This window comes from Papio anubis, chromosome 5, assembly GCF_008728515.1.
Source record: "Papio anubis isolate 15944 chromosome 5, Panubis1.0, whole genome shotgun sequence".
Lineage (NCBI taxonomy): Eukaryota > Metazoa > Chordata > Mammalia > Primates > Cercopithecidae > Papio > Papio anubis.
In genome coordinates this window covers 72,389,578-72,407,404 of record NC_044980.1, presented here as the reverse complement: position 1 = coordinate 72,407,404, position 17,827 = coordinate 72,389,578, and the positions used below count along the sequence as shown (strand labels likewise).

The window sequence follows — 17,827 nt, the reverse complement described above, 5'->3', positions numbered from 1 at the left end:
TCCATGCCTCAAACCCTGCTCCCTCTTATTTCACCCTCAAAGTGACAGGAGCATTTATCCCAGAAGATGGTAACAACCAGGAGTCAAACTGCTACTGCTCTTCCTCTCTCTCTTTTGATCCTAATGTATTTTTGCACACTCTTGTCAACCAGTTCCAGCAAATCCCTGCGTTAATCCTTAATTGCTAACCCTGGTTATGCCCTTTAAGTTTAATAGGTAATTTGCTTATTTTTATTTTTATTTTTTATTTTGAGATGGAGTCTTGCTCTATTGCCCAGGCTGGAGTGCAGTGGCATGATCTCAGCTCACTGCAACCTCCACCTCCTGGGTTCAAGCAATTCTCCCACCTCAGCCTCCCGAATAGCTGGGACTACAGGCACCTGCCATCATGCCCAGCTAATTTTGTTTGTATTTTTGTAGAGATTGGGTTTCATCATGTCAGCCAGGCTGGTCTTGAACTCCTGACCTCAGGTGATCTGCCTGCCTTGGCCTCCTAAAGTGCTGGGATTACAGGTGTGAGCCACTGCGCCCAGCCGGTAATTTGTTTCTGTTATCATTTCTACTGAACTGAATCTTCAGCAATTTAACTGTTTAGTAGGTTGCACATTCAACCTTTTATTATTTTAGTTTGGCTTGGCCTGTTTTGTAGAGTAATAAGCCTGATTTGTTAATACCAGAGATTATTATTTTATGGTTTCTTACTGGCTGGTTAAATTTTTTCTGACTAATTAATATGGTCCATAACTGACCTAGAAGTAGTCACTTTGTGATTGCTATTCCCATTATTCACTTAATAGGATTTGACTTTGTTGTAAAACATTTTTATATTGTCACATTATACTGTAGATTTTATTCGTGCATTGACTGTCAGCTAATGGAAACAAAGCAGATTTAGGAGAAAGATTTAATAAAAATGAAATTAAAGGTCAAAATAGAGGTTCTACTGAAAATTGAAAAATGGTTAAGTGATAATGTGGAATTAAGAAAGTATCCTTTTGATCTTTAACAGCTTGTATAGTTTATAGCATTATGGAACTATTAATTAAAATACTTAAATGTGAAATAAAATACATACAGCAGTATAAAACCAGAAGTCCCAAAAACGTAAGTCTCACCACATTAATATTTACATATTTTTTTCTAGCACTTCATGTGTAACATTCTAAATGTGAAGGATATAAATATCATAACCCAGTTACTGTTTTACATTCTGATTTTTAAAAATTATATGCATTTTGCTACATTGCTCATATTTATCTTGTTTTTATTAGAGGAAATCTTGTATTTTTTTAAGTTGACAAATTATGATCATTCCTAACTACTGTCCTGTTGGGCACTTATTTTTTCCCCCCAAATATAGACAGATATTTCAATTGTGACATTTTATTGCCCAGGGATCATAAGAGGTCCACCAAGCTGCTCTTTAACAGTCTGGTTTTAGCACCTCCCCTAGTTAATAGGTCTATCAAATGACTCCTCATTCTGATTTTCAATATCAAATTTGGTTAATCCGATGGTGGCAGACGTAAGTGTCAGCTTGAGCTTCATTTTAAATTCAATTTATTTAAAATGAAATAAATTTTAATGCTATTTAAATAAATTTACTTTGTAAGGCAAATCTTAATGAAAAGTAGAAATAAGACAGGAAATTTTGTGAAGAAAAGTAATTCCATTATGAGTACCAGACAAGGTAAGCTGAAATGCACTAACATCATTATAGATAATAGGTTATAGAGGCATTTCTTCTTGCTTTTCTAAGTAGCTCTCTAGGGATTGAAAAGTAGGGCAGATAAAACATGCTGCAAATTTCATTCACCCCTTTCCTCATCCTCCCCCTCTCCTCATCCACTTCTTCTCCTGTACCCCTTCCATTATCTACTTCTTCCACCAGCATCACATCTTCTTGTGTTTTTGTGCATCTTTTCTTCTGAAGTATAGTAATTCTTTGAATATCTTTTATTCTGACCAATTAGTTATATAAACCAAACATTTTTCGGTTATTTGAAACTGTTTCTAAATTGCGTTATATTTCCATTTCTAAATTGTATGTTTCAGAGTTTTCTTGTGAGTAGCCCAGCTTCAAAAACTTTTTCTCATAGCTTGCCATGAATAAAAAATAAAAATTTCTGTGTTTTATTTTTTAAGTCTTTGACTCAAATTTCAGTTGAAATTTGGTTCATCAGTTAGCATACATCAAAGGCAGTTTTAACCTCAAGATGATATTGTGTACTTTAACAAAAGTGTAACTGTTCTTTATCCTCCACCCCTTTTTTTAAAGGAATCCGCAGGTGGGGATCTTCAGTCTCCTTTAACACCAGAAAGTATCAACGGGACAGACGATGAAAGAACACCTGATGTGACGCAGAACTCAGAGCCAAGGGCTGAACCAACTCAGAATGCATTGCCATTTTCACATAGGTACAGATTCAATTCAGCAATCATGATTAAGTAAATGTGTAAATATGGAAATGTTTGGTTTCAGGAACCCTTATAGTTACAAGCTTTGAGTGAAAATTCTAGGTTGACTTTGACTTTTTTTTTTTTTTTTTGCTGCTTCTGTTAACCTCAGAAATGAAATACACAAACTTTTTATTAACTTATAGTTTATAGTTGCATAGATGGACTGCAGTGAACATTTCCTTTATGTAGAAAAAGGAGCACTAGGCTAATTACAGTACAAATTGTTTTTCAGTGAAATAAAATCTTGTAAGTTGCTTCTACCTGTCTTTTAACATAGTCTCTAAAAGGCCTCCTTTATTAACCTGGTTTCTATTTTTGTGTATGTTCTTGAAGGTTGTAAGTTGGAATTTTTTTTTTTTTAAGTAGGCTTTCCACTCTGAAATTAAGCTTTATCATAGTCTGAGGTGATCTCATCACATGATTTCACGGAAGGAAACAGTGGGATAACTTTTAGCATGGGTTTGTTAATGTTAATGGCAGATTTATCTTTGCACACCAACTAACAGGAGATAAGTCTTCACTTGCTTTTGAATTTTAAAAGAATCTGATAACTCTGAAAACATATAATTTATCCTAAATGTGTTCCAAACCAGTTACATTAATTATTATTGGCTATACTTGGTATATTTGGGATGTAAGGAGGTCTGTGCAATTGCAATCTTGCAAATGTAAAACAAATACCTATCAGTCGTCTGTTTTAAAGTTAATTTTTTATCCTTCTTTGGAAACTTTTCACTAGGTTAGTTTTAGTTAAAATTAGGAAAACAATTTTCCTTCATAGTACATTTCTTTTGGGGACCAATTAAAAAAAATCATTTGGCATATTAAGCAAAATTGAAGTGAAGTGAGATACTCTTCAACTCTCTTTCTCATGAGAATTTTTATTTTGATTGAAATTTGTTGAATATTAAGGGCATAGGATTAAATATAGTAGAGGCTAACATTGAGAGACCTCATTGTCAGGCTGAGGAAGAAGAAAAAATTAGTTAAGGTTTTTTAAGGAATGGCCAGGTGCAGTGGCACATGCCTGCAATCCCAGCACTTTGGGAAGCTGAGGTAGTAGGATCACTTGAGGCCAGGAGTTTGAGACCAGCCTGGGCAACATAGTGAGACCCCTGTCTCTACAAAAATGTAAAAACTTGGGCCAAGCATGGTGGTGCACATACCTTTTAGCTACTTGGGAGGCTGAGGCAGGAGGATCACTTGAGCCTGGGAATCCAAGGCTGCAGTGAGCTATGATTGTGCCACTGTACTGCAGCCTGGGTGACAAAGTAAGACCTTGTCTATAAAAAACAAAAAAAGTTTGTTTAGGAATGAACAGAGGAAAACTGACTATGAGGCTATTCTAATTTGTTGCTAACAGTGCTAATAATTTTACATAAAACAGATATATTGTGGAGTTATAGATTTATTGTTTTATTGTGGTATAACCATATTTTCTGTTTATAGTTATAAAGATGACTGAACACATGAAAAATTTTAGTTCTTTCAATCTGAATAATATGTTTACATTATATCGTCTTTTAAAATATGCAGTTACAAGTAAATAATCGTATTAGTATGCAATTTAAAAAAATATTTTACTATGTTGAGGAAAGGAAAAATTTTCTTGCTATTAAATTAGATTTAATATATCCATTTAATAAACAGACTTACAACTTCACCAAATATAATTATATTGATTTCTTTGGCTAACACTTAAATTAAGCCATCTGTGTTGAATACTGTAGCATTTAGAAATAAGAAATTTTGTATTTAACATTTGTAAAAGCTATTTTTAGTTTACTTTATGCACCTAAAATTTTCCAATGTCTACAATTTTGTTAATCCTTGGTATTTGGAGTTACTACCTGGAATTGGTCTTCTCCATGATTTTTCTCTGTTCTCAAGAGTCTTTAATAAGAGTTGCTTTGACTTGAAGTACACAGCTGCTTTGACTACTGGAATTTGTAGATGAGTCATGGAGATACTTGACGGAGTTCTGAATATAAAACTTAACAGGTCAATTTAAGTTTTTAATTATGTGAGAGGTATTACATAATCTTGTAGTTCTTGTTGAAAAATACTTCACAGGATTTTTTAAGACATTCTCTGAACTTGTTTTGGTTTTACATTAGTCAGTATTAATCAGTATTCAGCTAGTTAGTTGACTGAAAACAAAACTTCCACCTGAGGTATAGAACATTGAGTATTTTAAGTTAATGCTAGAATCCCAGAATATCAGAGCTAGAAGAGACCTCAGAGATGATATAATCCATGATTTTCTGAACTGTGGTAGTTTGATATCAGTTTAATAGGCCATTTGTGGCTTTCTGAAAAATGAAATATAATGAAACCAAAGAGAAAACATTAGAATAAAACTCATATTGAGAGTAGAAACTGTTTCAGTAGTGTACGTATATGTGTGTGTGCTGATTATAGTGTAAAATGTCAAAGTTTGAAAGTGTGTGCCTTTGGCATGTGCAAGACTAAATCCCAGAGGTTGAATGAGTTACTTAAGTCACACAGTTCATTAGTAACAAATGTGAGTCTACAGCTCAGCTCTGATCCTGGTATGCACTGTCAGTTACAGTTCATTAGGCAAATACCCAACACAAGCACATTGTTTTGTCAGGAAGTTAGTAACTGTTCCTGTCCTACGAGACCTATATAGAAATAAGATCCATGTTTCATGATTAGAAACAGAATATTAAAATAAATTTTATTGAAATCTAAAACTCACAAGTTTTTAAACTGGGCACACTATTATTTTTTCCCATTGCAAAGGAACACAATTAACATTTTATTTATTTATTTATTTATTTAGAGACAGAGTCTCACTCTGTCGCCCAGGCTGGAGTGCAGTGGCTCAATCTCGGCTCCCTGCAAGCTCCACCTTCCGGTTCACGCCGTTCTCCTGCCTCAGCCTCCTGAGTAGGTGGGACTACAGGCACCTGCCACCACGCCCGGCTAATTTTTTGTATTTTTAGTAGAGATGAGGTTTCACCCTGTTAGCCAGTATGGTCTCGATCTCCTGACCTCATGATCCACCCGCCTCAGCCTCCCAAAATGCTATAAAATCTTAAGTTTTTAATGCTTAGACTATATTGTCTTCCTTCTCCAATATGTGTTTTAGCAGAAAATAATTAATAGCAAAAAAATTTTTTGCCAGTATTTCTCTGTTTTAGTTGATTCCATTTAACTGCTAAATAAGGAGCAAAATCACTAGAATGTCTACGTTCTAAAAAAGATGGGGGGGGGATGTAGGAAACAGTGATCTAGTCAGTCAGATTAATTAAGAGTTGACTGTAGTAATAGCTACTTAGCAAGCCATTTGTTCTTTTCTTAAAATTCAAATTTTATGACTAAACCTCATGAATTTGTTAATTAACATATCAAAAGCAGGTCCTGCTTTTCATTTAGCACTGAAAGTTTTACTAATGTGGTTAGTTTGTTCTTTAAGTCTTTCTTAAAAAGTTACTTAGCTTTAGAGAAATAAGATTTAAAACATTTTTAATATTTATAACTTTTTATTATAAAAATTTTCAAGCATACATCAGAGAGAAAATACTGTAATGAACTCCTATAAACATGTCACCTGCCTTCAACAGTTATGAAAAAATGGCCAGTCTTGTTTGATCTCTGCCCTCATCTACTCCTCCTCCACTGTGTTATTCTTAAAACAAATTCACAAATACTTTTCTAAAATTACTTTTAAACTTTTGAAAAACGTATTTACTAAGCTATTACAACTTTTTGTATTATACCTGATTCAGTGGCATTATAGATTACCTTGAATCATTTACTACTTTCTTTGATTTTTAGCTATGCAGCTGAACTAAATTTTAAATGTATGAGCTGCTCAATACTCCTTAGTCAAGTGCTATACTACTGTATTATATCCTTGTCATAAACTATGCAAAAACATTCTTATTTAATAAGCTTCAGTGAATTGATACTGTTTTAGTGTACTTATTTTTAAAGTTTAGAGATGTGTAAAAAAGGGAGATCATGAGGATGAAATGTTTACTGATTTTTTTGGGGGGAAATGTTATTAAATTTTATCTAAATTGCTGTTTATCTTTTTTTTAACCTAAATGATAATGTCTTTTGAGATTGAGCAGGTATACACTTGAAAATCCTTTGAAACCAATCTTAGATTAGTTGTATATCAAGAAAAGTAGCTATATACTAATAGACTGGCATATACGTAAGAGGGAAGGTTTTGTTCTCTTTCCAGGGAGTTCTTATTTGCTTCATAGCATCAACTGTCTGGAATTCTAGAATTTACTTGTTTTTTTGTTTGTTTTTTAAATAAATAATAATAGATTTTCTAAAAAAGATTTAAAGCCACTGAAAATTATCTTGGAAATAGTTGATTTTATAGTATTCCAGTGCTGTCACAATGTAATACTGAAAACTTAAAGTTTTCATTTTGTTCATTACAATTTTTTGATCCTCAAATATGGTACAATATTGATAAATAATTGTTGTCATATTTTCAAGAGTTCAGAAAAGACATATACATTAGCAGTTTGTGAAGCTATTTTTGTACTGATAAATTTTAATAACAGTTTGATTACCTTAATAGAAAATGGGCTCTTTTAAACACTGATTATATTTAGATTCTTCTAATGTTTAGATAATGTGTTCTCATGGTGCTTCTAGAATTTATGTATTTTTGGGGATATTGCATGTACCTTCTATTCTGTTAAAGAGATTGTTTTCTGCCACATTATGTGTTTCCAACAGATAATCATTAAAGGATGTATGCAGAAATACTTCTTTCTAGCATATTAGTCTTGCTTTAAATCAGTAAAACTACAGTTTTATCACAATGTATGACATCTGTATGGGTTTACTGCATGTGTATTTATCATCAGAGTTTTAGAAACACTTTACTTTAAAACTATGACTAGGAATTTTTGTGCAATTTCAAAAACTAAATTTCCCTGGAAATTTTACATAGCATTTTAACTAAATGCTAGTTAAATACAAAAACATCAAAATAAGTACAACATTTTATATTTAACAGAATAAATGCAAACTAAAATACAAAAGGAAGTGCTTAATCTTTTTTTTTTTTCTCTTGAGATGGAGTCTCACTCTGTTGCCCAGGCTGGAGTGCAGTGGTGTGATCTCAGCTCACTGCGACCTCCACCTCCCGGTTTCAAGCCATTCTCCTGTCTCAGCCTCCCGAGTAGCTGGAATTACAGCCTTACACCACCACGACCGGCTAATTTTTGTATTTTTAGTAGAGACAGGGTTTCACCATGTAAGCCAGGCTGGTCTCAAACTCCTGGCCTCAAATGATCCCCCTGCCTTGGCCTCCCAAAGAGGATTACAGACATGAGCCACCACGCCCGGCCCTGATCTTAAATATAGTTTGGATTTACTGTACTTTTAAGATGATAAAAACAGGAAAAAAGTGATTGGCTGTTAAGAGCTCTCAGGTACTATATTTTCCACACTGTGATATGTTTCCCTTTTTCATGGATAGTAAGCAAATCTTAGATTATAGTAATAAACTAAAATAGAAGTAATTTCTGTGGATAACTTTTGTTTGGATAAGACTGTGTACTGTATATAAAGCTGGGACTTGATTTCAGAAGAAGTGACTTTATCATTGATATAATTGTAGGTAAAAATTTTAAGTTGTAGGATTCTCCTTAATAATTAACTTAAATATCATTATTCCTCCACCATCAAACCTCAAAAACTAGATTAGGTTTTTCTAGATTAACTTGAAGGCAAGGAACATTTGTGAGAGATCATAACTCAACAATTTAGAGATGTCAGAAATTTTTTACTGTAATTGTGAACAATAGTATTTTATAAGAAGTATGGTAGTAATTTGGTCATTTACACTGTTCTGCGTTCTCTGGAAACTGAGAAGCAATTTATATATTTTAAAATAAGATGAAATAAGAAATATAATTTAGTGACTGTTTATTAGCTTTCTGAATAGATACATTTACATTTTCATGTCTTGAATTTTTTTTAAGAACTAACGTTTATTCTCTAAAGATTTTGAGGAAAAAGTTAAAATTTGCTACACCATTTTGTCAAGCACTATCACTTGATATAGATTATTCACAAGAAAAAAACCGTTCTTCGTGTGAGATAAAGACATTATTAACCCACCTCCAATGGCGATTAGACCCTTCCTCTTCTTCACCTCTGCCTTACTGTTATAATTAATGGGAAAGAATGTTCATCAATCCATTCCTAGTGATCGTCAGTTTCTCTTTTCAAGAAGAGTAGCTGGAAATACAGGTGTGGTCATTTGCCACGGAATAGATTGATCCTAGATTAATTATGATCTCTTTCTTGTGGAGGGCTTAAAAAAATTCCTTTTTCCCCTCCACTTCTGTTCCTAGCCTGCTACAGTGGGGATTTCATTGGAAGGGAGGTAGGTGATATGGACAGTTTTGCTCTAGGATGTAGGAAAGAATGTTTTTTTCCTTTGGATTTGGCCATCTTTCCTCTTACCAAAATAGTTAGGGCCAAGATAAAGGTGTAAACCTAGGCAGAGGCCAGGCAAGCCACAAAATGCGTGACATTTGTGTTATATGTGACAGTAAATAGTGGTGAGGCCTTTGGTAAAATGGAATGGGCAGGGTTCATCTAAACATATTATAGCTTTATAAAATGAAGCCAAATGAGGTTGGAGACTAGGTAACCCATATAGTTTCTAGTCTACGTCTTTAAAAGGAATCTCTGCAAAGATTGGATCCATTCTTACGTCATGGGGATAATACATAAGATTCACACTTCATGTGGAAATAAGGACACAATCACTGATATTGAAAGTGGTCATTCTCCAGGGACTGCCTTCCTTGTAGAATGTGTCAAATGTAGATAAGACTGAACAGTTTAAATAAATGTACCTTGTATTTTTGTTTTCTGTCTGCCATTTTCCATTTAGAGTTTAGCTTGGCCGGGTATTCACTGTTGACAAAATTGTTAGGTTTTGGGACCCTGTTTTATTATATCTCAGCTTTATCGAGATATAATTCACATACTAAATAACTTAACTACCTAAGGTATACAATTCAGTGGTTTTTAGTATATTCACAGAGTTGTGTAACCATCTCCACAGTGAATTTTAGAACATTTTCATTAGTCCCCCCCCACCAAAAAAACTCTGTACTCATTAGTAGTCATTCTCCCTGTAAACCCCCACTCTCCCTCCACCTACCCTAGGCAACCACTAAATCAACTTTCTGTCTCTATAGATTTGCCTATTCTGACCATTGTATATAAATAGAATCATAATACATGGTCTTTTGTGACTGGCTCCTTTCACTTAGCATGTGTTGTTTGTTTGCTTGTTTGTTTGTTTGTTTGTTTTGAGTCTTGCTCCGTCACCCAGGCTGGAGTGCAGTGGTGCGATCTCGGCTCACTGCAATCTCCATTTCCTGGATTCAAGCAATTCTCCTTCCTCAGCCTCCCAAGTAGCTGGGATTACAGGAGTGCGCCACTATGCCGGCTAATTTTTATATTTTTTGTAGAGATGGAGTTTCACCATGTTGGCTAGGCTGGTCTCAAACTCCTGACCTCAAGTGATATACCCGCCTCGGCCTCCCAAAGTGTTGGGATTACAGGTGCGAGCCACTGCACCCAGCCAGCATGTGTTTTTAAGGTTGATCCATGTTATAGTATATATCAGTATTTCATTTTCTCTTCTTGTCTAATGTTCTTGTTCTATGGATATACCATATTTTATTTATCCATCCATCAGTTGATAGACACTTTGGTTGTTTCCACTTTTTGAAAGTTCCAATATTATGAATAATGCTGTTATAAACAGTTGTGTATGAGTTTTTGTGCAGACATATGTTTTCAGTTCTCTTGAGTATATACCTAAGAGTAGAATCACTGGGTTGTATGGTAATTCTATGTTTAGCCTTTGGAGGAACTGCAAAGCAGCTGTGCCATTTTGCATTCCCACCAGCACATATATAAGGATTCTGATTTCTCTGTGTTATCAGCACTTGTTATTGTCTTTTTTTATTATAGCCATCCTGGTTTAAGTGTGAAATGGGATCTCATTGTGGTTTTGATTTGTATTTCCTTGATGGCTAATGATATTGAGCATATTCCCATGTGCCTTATTGGTGACTTGTGCATATTCTTTGGAAAAATGGCTGTTCAGATCCTTTGCTCATTTTTAATTAGATTATTTGTCTCTTTGTTGTTGAGTTGTAGTTCTTTTTTTTTTTTTTTGAGACGGAGTCTCGCTCTGTCGCCCAGGCTGGAGTGCAGTGGCCGGATCTCAGCTCACTGCAAGCTCCGCCTCCCGGGTTTACGCCATTCTCCTGCCTCAGCCTCCCGTGTAGCTGGGACTACAGGCGCCGGCCACCGCGCCCGGCTAGTTTTTTTTGTATTTTTTAGTAGAGACGGGGTTTCACCGTGTTAGCCAGGATGGTCTCGATCTCCTGACCTCGTGATCCGCCCGTCTCGGCCTCCCAAAGTGCTGGGATTACAGGCTTGAGCCACCGCGCCCGGCCGAGTTGTAGTTCTTTATAATTTCTAGTTATTAACCTCCTACCAGATAATTGATTTTTAAATATTTTCTTCAGTTCTGTTGTCTTTTCACTAATATTTTTTTCTTTTTTTGGTGCTTTGCAGCACAAATGTTTTAAATTTTTAAATAAGTCTAATTCATTTTTTTCATGCTTACACTTTTGGTGTCATATCTAAGAAATCACTGCCTAATCTAAGGCTACAGTGATAAACACATATGTTTTCTTCTGAGACTTTTATAGTTTTGGCTCTTAGATTTAGGTCTTTGGTCCATTGATTTTTATATATGATGTGAAATAGAGGCCCACATCTATCCAGTTGTTCCAGCACCATTTGTTGAAAAGACTGCTTTTTATACACTGAACTGTTTTGGCACCCTTGTCGAAAATCAGCTGATGGTAAATATGAGGGTTTATTTCTGGAATCTTAATTATGTCCCACTGGTCTCAATGTGTATGCCAGGACTACACTTTCTTTTTTTCAGGCAGAGTCTTGCTTTGTCACCCAAACTGGAGTGCAGTGGGGCCATCTCAGCTCACTGCAACCTCCGCCTCCTGGGTTCAAGCGATTTTCATGCCTCAAAGTGATTCTCATGCCTCAGCCTCCCGAGTAGCTGGGACTACAGGCAGGCGCCACCACCCCCAGCTAATTTTGTATTTTTAGTAGAGACAGGATTTCGCCATGTTGGCCAGGCCAGTCTTGAACTCTTGACCTCAAGTGATCCTCCTGCCTTGGCTTCCCAAAGTGCTGGGATTACAAGTGTGAGCCACTGTGCCTGGCCTACACTGTCTTAATTAATTTATCTTTGTAGTTAAGTTTGAAATTGAGAAGTATGATCACTTCTGTATTATTTTCAAGATTGTTTTGACTCTTCTCAGTACCTAGAATTTCCCTATGAATTTTAGTGCCTAGAAATTGTATATGAATTTCCTTCTGTGTTTCTTCAATGAAACCAATTGGGATTCTGATAAGGATTGTATTGAATATGTAGATCAGTTTGGAGCTCATGGCCAAAATGTTCCTCTGAATGTTAACTTTTGTGATCCACGAACATGAGCTGTTTTCCCATTTATTTGGAGCTGCTTTAATTAATTTCAACGATGTTGTTTGGTTTTCAGAGTATAGATTTTCTCCTTTTGTTAAATTTATTCAGATTTTTTTTTTTTTTGGTGCTATTATAAGTGAAATTGTTTTGTTAATTTCACTTTTGAATTGTTCATTGTTAGTATATAGAAAGACAGTTGATTGTTGTATAATGATCTTGTATCCTACAAACTTACTGAACTCATTTATTAGTCTTAATCATTTTTAGGGGGTTCCTTAGGATTTTCTATACATAAAATTATATCCTCTGTAAATAAAGATAGTTTACTTTCTCCTTTCCTATCAGGATATCTTTTCTTTCTCTTTTTTTTTTAAAAACTCATTGCTATAGCTAGAACCTGTAGTACAGTGTTGAATAGAAGTGACAAGAGTGGACATCTTAATCTTGTTCCTGATAGAAGGAAAGCATTGAGTCTTTTACCATTAAGTATGATGTTAATTGTATGTTTTTCATGGATGCTCTTTATCAGGGTGAGGAAGTTCCCCTATATTCCTAGTTTTTTAGTGTTTGCTTTTTTCTATTAATGTTTATTCCTATTGATTAATGATTTCCTCTTATACCCTCACAACTTGATGGCTTTAGGAATTTATTCATTGATAAATAGAGCAATACGCTTTTTTTATGTTTATTTCTTAAAAGCTAATTGATGGTTTATTTTAAAGGAAAAATGAGCTGGACTAAAGAGGAAGAATTCTTACTAAAATATCACTATTTTTAAGAGCTCTTCACTGAGTATCAGTTTTCCTACGTAAAAATATGAAACCTTCCTGTCTTCTAGCATTTTCTCTCTCCAAAATAGGTGAGGTAGCTCTTATAGAGAGTGGGAATGGGGGTACATTTGCTGTCTGACTTTTAAAGAGGTTTAGTTGATTTTTTTCCTTTAATTTTTTTTTAATTGAAAGAAAATAATACAAAAAAACCTTTTTTTAAGAAAGAAAGAAGATTGTAAACATTACACGGTGAAACCCCGTCTCTACCAAAAATATAAAAATTATCTGAGCATGGTCGTGCACACCTGTAATCCCAGCTACTCAAGTGGCTGAGGCATGAGAATCGTTTGAACCTGGGAGGCGAAGGTTGTGGTGAGCTAAGATCGTACCACTGTACTCCAGCCTGGGTGACAGGGCAAGACTCTGCCTCAAAAAAAAAGAAAAAAACCCAAAAAACAAACAAATACAAAAAAACCTGATAAATTATAAGATTATTCCAATGAATATAAAGCATGTTCTTATTAAATATGAATAAAAATACACATTCTAAAAATTATTCATTTCAGATAACTCTTATTTCTAGTGTAATTACTCTAGAAAAAGACTTAACTTGTGTTTTTCCTTATTGCATTATATAAATGTCAGCTGATGATTATTTTAAAGGACCAATTATATGGTCAATACTTGTTTTACATGGACAGTGTTCTACCTAGTTTTTATTATAGAAGGTTTGTTTTTCTGGATACATGTTTTAAGTATTCAGTATACTTGTATATTAACCTTCAAGCAGTATATCAATGCCATAATTATGTCAAAGGACATTTTAAAGGCTGCTGTATGTACAAAGTACAGAATTAAGTCACTAAACCCAATTTTTTTTAATTTTTATTTTTATGGATGCATTACAGTTGTACATATTTATTAGGGTACATGTGATATTTTGATACAAACATGTAATGTATAACAATCAAATCTGGGTAGCTGAATATCTATTACCTCAAACATTTATCATTTCTTTGTGCTAGGAACATTCCCCATATATGCTAGTCATTTTGAGATACATAATAAATTATTGTTAACTATAGTTGCCTTACTGTGCTACCAAACTCTAGATCTTACTTCTTCTGTCTAACTGTTTTTATTCCCATTAACCAACCCCTTTTTATATCCCCCTCCCCACTACCCTTCCCAGCTTCTGGTAATCATTCTATTCTCTACCTCCATGACATCAGTTTTTTTTAGCTTCCACATATGAGTGAGAATATACAACATTTGTCTTTCTGTGCCTGGCTTATTTCATTTAACATAATGTTCTCTAGTTCCATTCATGTTGTTGCAAATGACAGGATCTCATTCTTTTTTATGGCAGAATAGTACTCCATTGTGTATATGTAACACATATAGTACCACATATACACAATGTGATACTATTGGTAGATATCCATTCATTGGTGGACACTTAGGTTGATTCCATATCTTGACTATTATGAATAGTGCTGCAGTAAACATGGGAGTGCAGATATCTTTTTGATATACTGATTTCTTTTCTTTTAGATATGTACCCAGCAGTGGGATTGCTGGATCATATGAGTTCTGTTTTTAGTCTTTTAAGGAACATCCACAGTTTTTCATAGTGGCTGTACTAATATACCTTTCCTACGAACAGGGTGTGAACTTTCCTCTTTCTATCCTCACCAGCATTTGCTATTTTCTGTCCCTTTGATAATAAATCCAAATCTTTCAAGTCTCATTTACCTGACACACCAAAGGGATTTTTTTTTTTTTTAAATTTTCAACAATAAAGGTTCTCCATGACATTTAATGTGACATAGTTAATGGAGAAAGATTCCCTTCATAGCTGCATTGGTGTCTCTAACATGAGGCTATTGGAACTTTATATTAGCAAAAGTGTTTTCAGAAAGCTTATTTGATCTTATGGCTTCATTGCCTTTTGTAATTGGATCATTTTAGGATATGCTTTACTCACAATCTAAGTTACTATTAAAAAGACCACCTAAGGTCTCTTTGGCTCTACAAAGTAATAGATTTTTTTTTTTTTCTCTAGAGTTACAGAGAATGGATACTAGTAATTGGTTAAGTTATGTGAAGAACCATGTCATGGGGTGTTACTTGAGTCCAAGAACACCACTATTATTAGTAGTTATATCTTTTCAGCTTTTTAAAACAGATAAACTGTTCTGTCATTATTACATATGGTCAGAAAGTCTTAGGTTCCATAGCAAGGAAGGAAGCTGATCTTTAACTGTACTTTATCTTTGAAGTCTCACAACCCATGTGATCTACTAGATGTTCAGCCTTGAACTAATACTAGACATGTTACCACATCTGGGTTTTTTGCAGAGAGAATTATCTTGAGCAGTAAGTAATAAAGAAAAAGCATAACATACCTAAATAGTTTCTCCTCCCTTTCCCATTACCACTTTTTAAAAATTTTCTGCTTGAACATTTTGTCTTTTTATGGAAAAGCTGGACTCTTTACTCTCTTACATCCTGATATCTACTGGATATATTTTTGAAGACAGAGAAGATCAGTTCTCCAAGTTAGATTTTTTTTTTTCATACTCCGGAGACAGCCAGTTTCCCTTGGTGGATGATTTCTCTGATCACCTTTAGTTTTGGAACTTAGTGGAGTCACCATTTCTCATGGAAGAAGAGGATCTACAATTTTTCCTAATTGACAAGATGCAAATAGTCCCTGACTGAGAGAAACTAACATGGAAGAAACATGAAAATTTAAAAAGACCCAGTAATCACAGCTTTAACTTGGAAGAGTCAGAAGAAGTAGTATCTTTAAAGAAGACACTTAACTGCTTGGATTCCTGTGTATGCCTAGATAGCATTTAAGCTATCTCCATGTAGAGGAAGAAGAGAATGACTTGGCGTGACATCCCATGTTTTGTTTCTCTGGCGAAATGCCATTATACTTGCTCTGCTAATTTTTAGAAGATTTAAAAGCCTTTGATGGAGAAAGATTTCTGTTGGTTGAAAATCAAAATAGCTGTTATTTCTGATAAATATAGTGAAAAATAAGCAACCTAATCTTCCTGGACTTCTTTGTAGAACTGACTCATAGATGCCATTTCTTTTAAGATTTAAAAATATAGCCAGTTTCTACATGTAACCAGATACTAATATTTTGATCAATTTGGTTTGTTGTCATATGAGAACACTTACCTCCCTACCTCACAGGGATGTTGTGAGGCAAATTTTAAATGTTCCTAAGAAAAGTTTAGAAATAATAACTCTTGTGGGTAGTTATAATCATAAGGTTTTGTTTATTTTAGAATTTACAAATGCTTTCCCATAGTTATGAATAGATATTAGGTAACATTTTTAAATGGAAGATAATGAAGTTTGTACTTGATTTATCAATGCATATCCTTGTATAAAGAATAATTTACATGAAATGTTGCATTTTTTTTTTAACCAAGAGCTTTTATACAATTAAAGAAAAGCTAAAGTAAAAATGTCTGGTTTCCCCCTTTATTTAGTTGAGATTTAATTATTCATACCTCTTCTGGAATCTAACACCAATAAATTATTTTTGATTAAAATATTTACAGAAAGGGTACTTCCTCCCCAAAATATGATACTAATACAATATATGTGCTCTTCTATTATAGAAAGCAAATATTAAAGTTGGTGAAGATGTACTTTAGAAGTAAGGAAGAAACATAACAGAATTAGTCATTACCTTAACGGTATTGCTTTTCTGGTATTTAAAACTTAGAAGGGCTTGTTGTATCAGTTCCCATTTTATTATGGGAACAGTTTATAGAATGTGTTCTGAACCTGATAAAATTCAAGAGAAAATAATTTCCTGGGAAAAAATGTGAATAATACAATGGTCTGTCATTATTTTGTTGGTCTCTAAAAATATGGCATTCCTACCATCATCTCTCTCTCAAAAATGAAGGGATTGTACTTGGGTTCTTCTAGCTGTGCCACCAGTCGTGTTCACAGTCTTAGACAAAAGACTTTATCTCTTTGAGCTACAGTTTTCTCATATATTAAGTAAAAGGGGTGGTCAGGTGGGTAATGATTTCTAATCTCCTTATCTTGATTATCTTAAAGTGATCCTGCCTTTAGTGTAGGAAATGAATAAGATGTCCTCTTATGGCCTTCCATGGCAGAGCATGAGATTTAGTACTGCCTTTATAATCATTAAAACACTGATAATGTTATTGTGCTATATAAAAGAACCCATTACATAAGGCAGATTAGCCATTTCTGTCTTTAAATAGAACATTAGAAAAAAAGTGGTGTCCTATGCTTTTGCATTATGCACACACATAATTAAAATTACTGAAATTCCTTCCAGATGGCATCATGGATTAAAAATGTGTGATCCGTCAGTTACTACTTTTCAACAATAATGTAAAATTAGCACAAGAGACCACATTACTTCATAGTATCCTGGAATGGATTATTGTAATGGGATAAATTTCTGAACTACAATGCTGTCTAATAGCTAGGCTTATAGATTCAAACTTATAGATTGAATTAAATCTTCTATACTTGGGGATGGATTTTAGCAGTATTAAATTATAATCAGCAAAAAGAAACCAAAATGCAACTTGTGCTGTCTAATGGCTCTCTTTGAAACATGGTATCAATCAATGGAAAATAGTGAAGTCAATTATGCCATTTTTGGGAAAGCAAGATGTAAGTGTTTAATAACTTACATACTGCTATACTTGGAAATATTGTAGACATTTAGTGCTTCAAGTAGTGTTGTTTGATATCTCACCTATGAGTCATACCTTACAGTCCTTAATATAAGTTCTAGACTAACTTAAGCGTTATACCCAGAAGGGCCAGGGAAGACTACCACTTGTTTTTAATTCAGTGAAGTTAGTGATAACAAATGAGAGAAAGATGATCCTTGTTGTTCTTCATCTTTCTTCCTTAAGAGATCATCTTGCTCCACTCCCACTGCTTGACTAGTCAAAATAATAATAATAATAATAATTATTATTATTATTATTATTATTTAAGAGTCCATTTATTCAGCAATCTCAGT

General features: G+C 34.1%; 1 protein-coding gene across 9 annotated transcripts in view; it reads left to right on the top strand.

The window, feature by feature from the left end:
* The window catches only part of HOMER1 (homer scaffold protein 1), a 164,901-nt gene that overhangs the window by 74,421 nt on the left and 72,653 nt on the right, over nt 1-17,827 (top strand). For 8 of the 9 annotated variants that reach the window (XR_002522606.2, XR_004183755.1, XR_004183757.1 and 5 more), the window contains exon 5: nt 2,279-2,418. Coding sequence is in view for 2 of the 9 variants with exons in the window: in XM_021939497.2 (XP_021795189.1) it covers nt 2,279-2,418 (140 nt within the window). In the remaining 7 variants the exon portion in view is untranslated. Of the gene's footprint in view, nt 1-2,278; nt 2,419-15,270; nt 17,764-17,827 lie in introns of those variants that run through there. The other variant, XM_009208677.4, reaches the window with a different exon arrangement.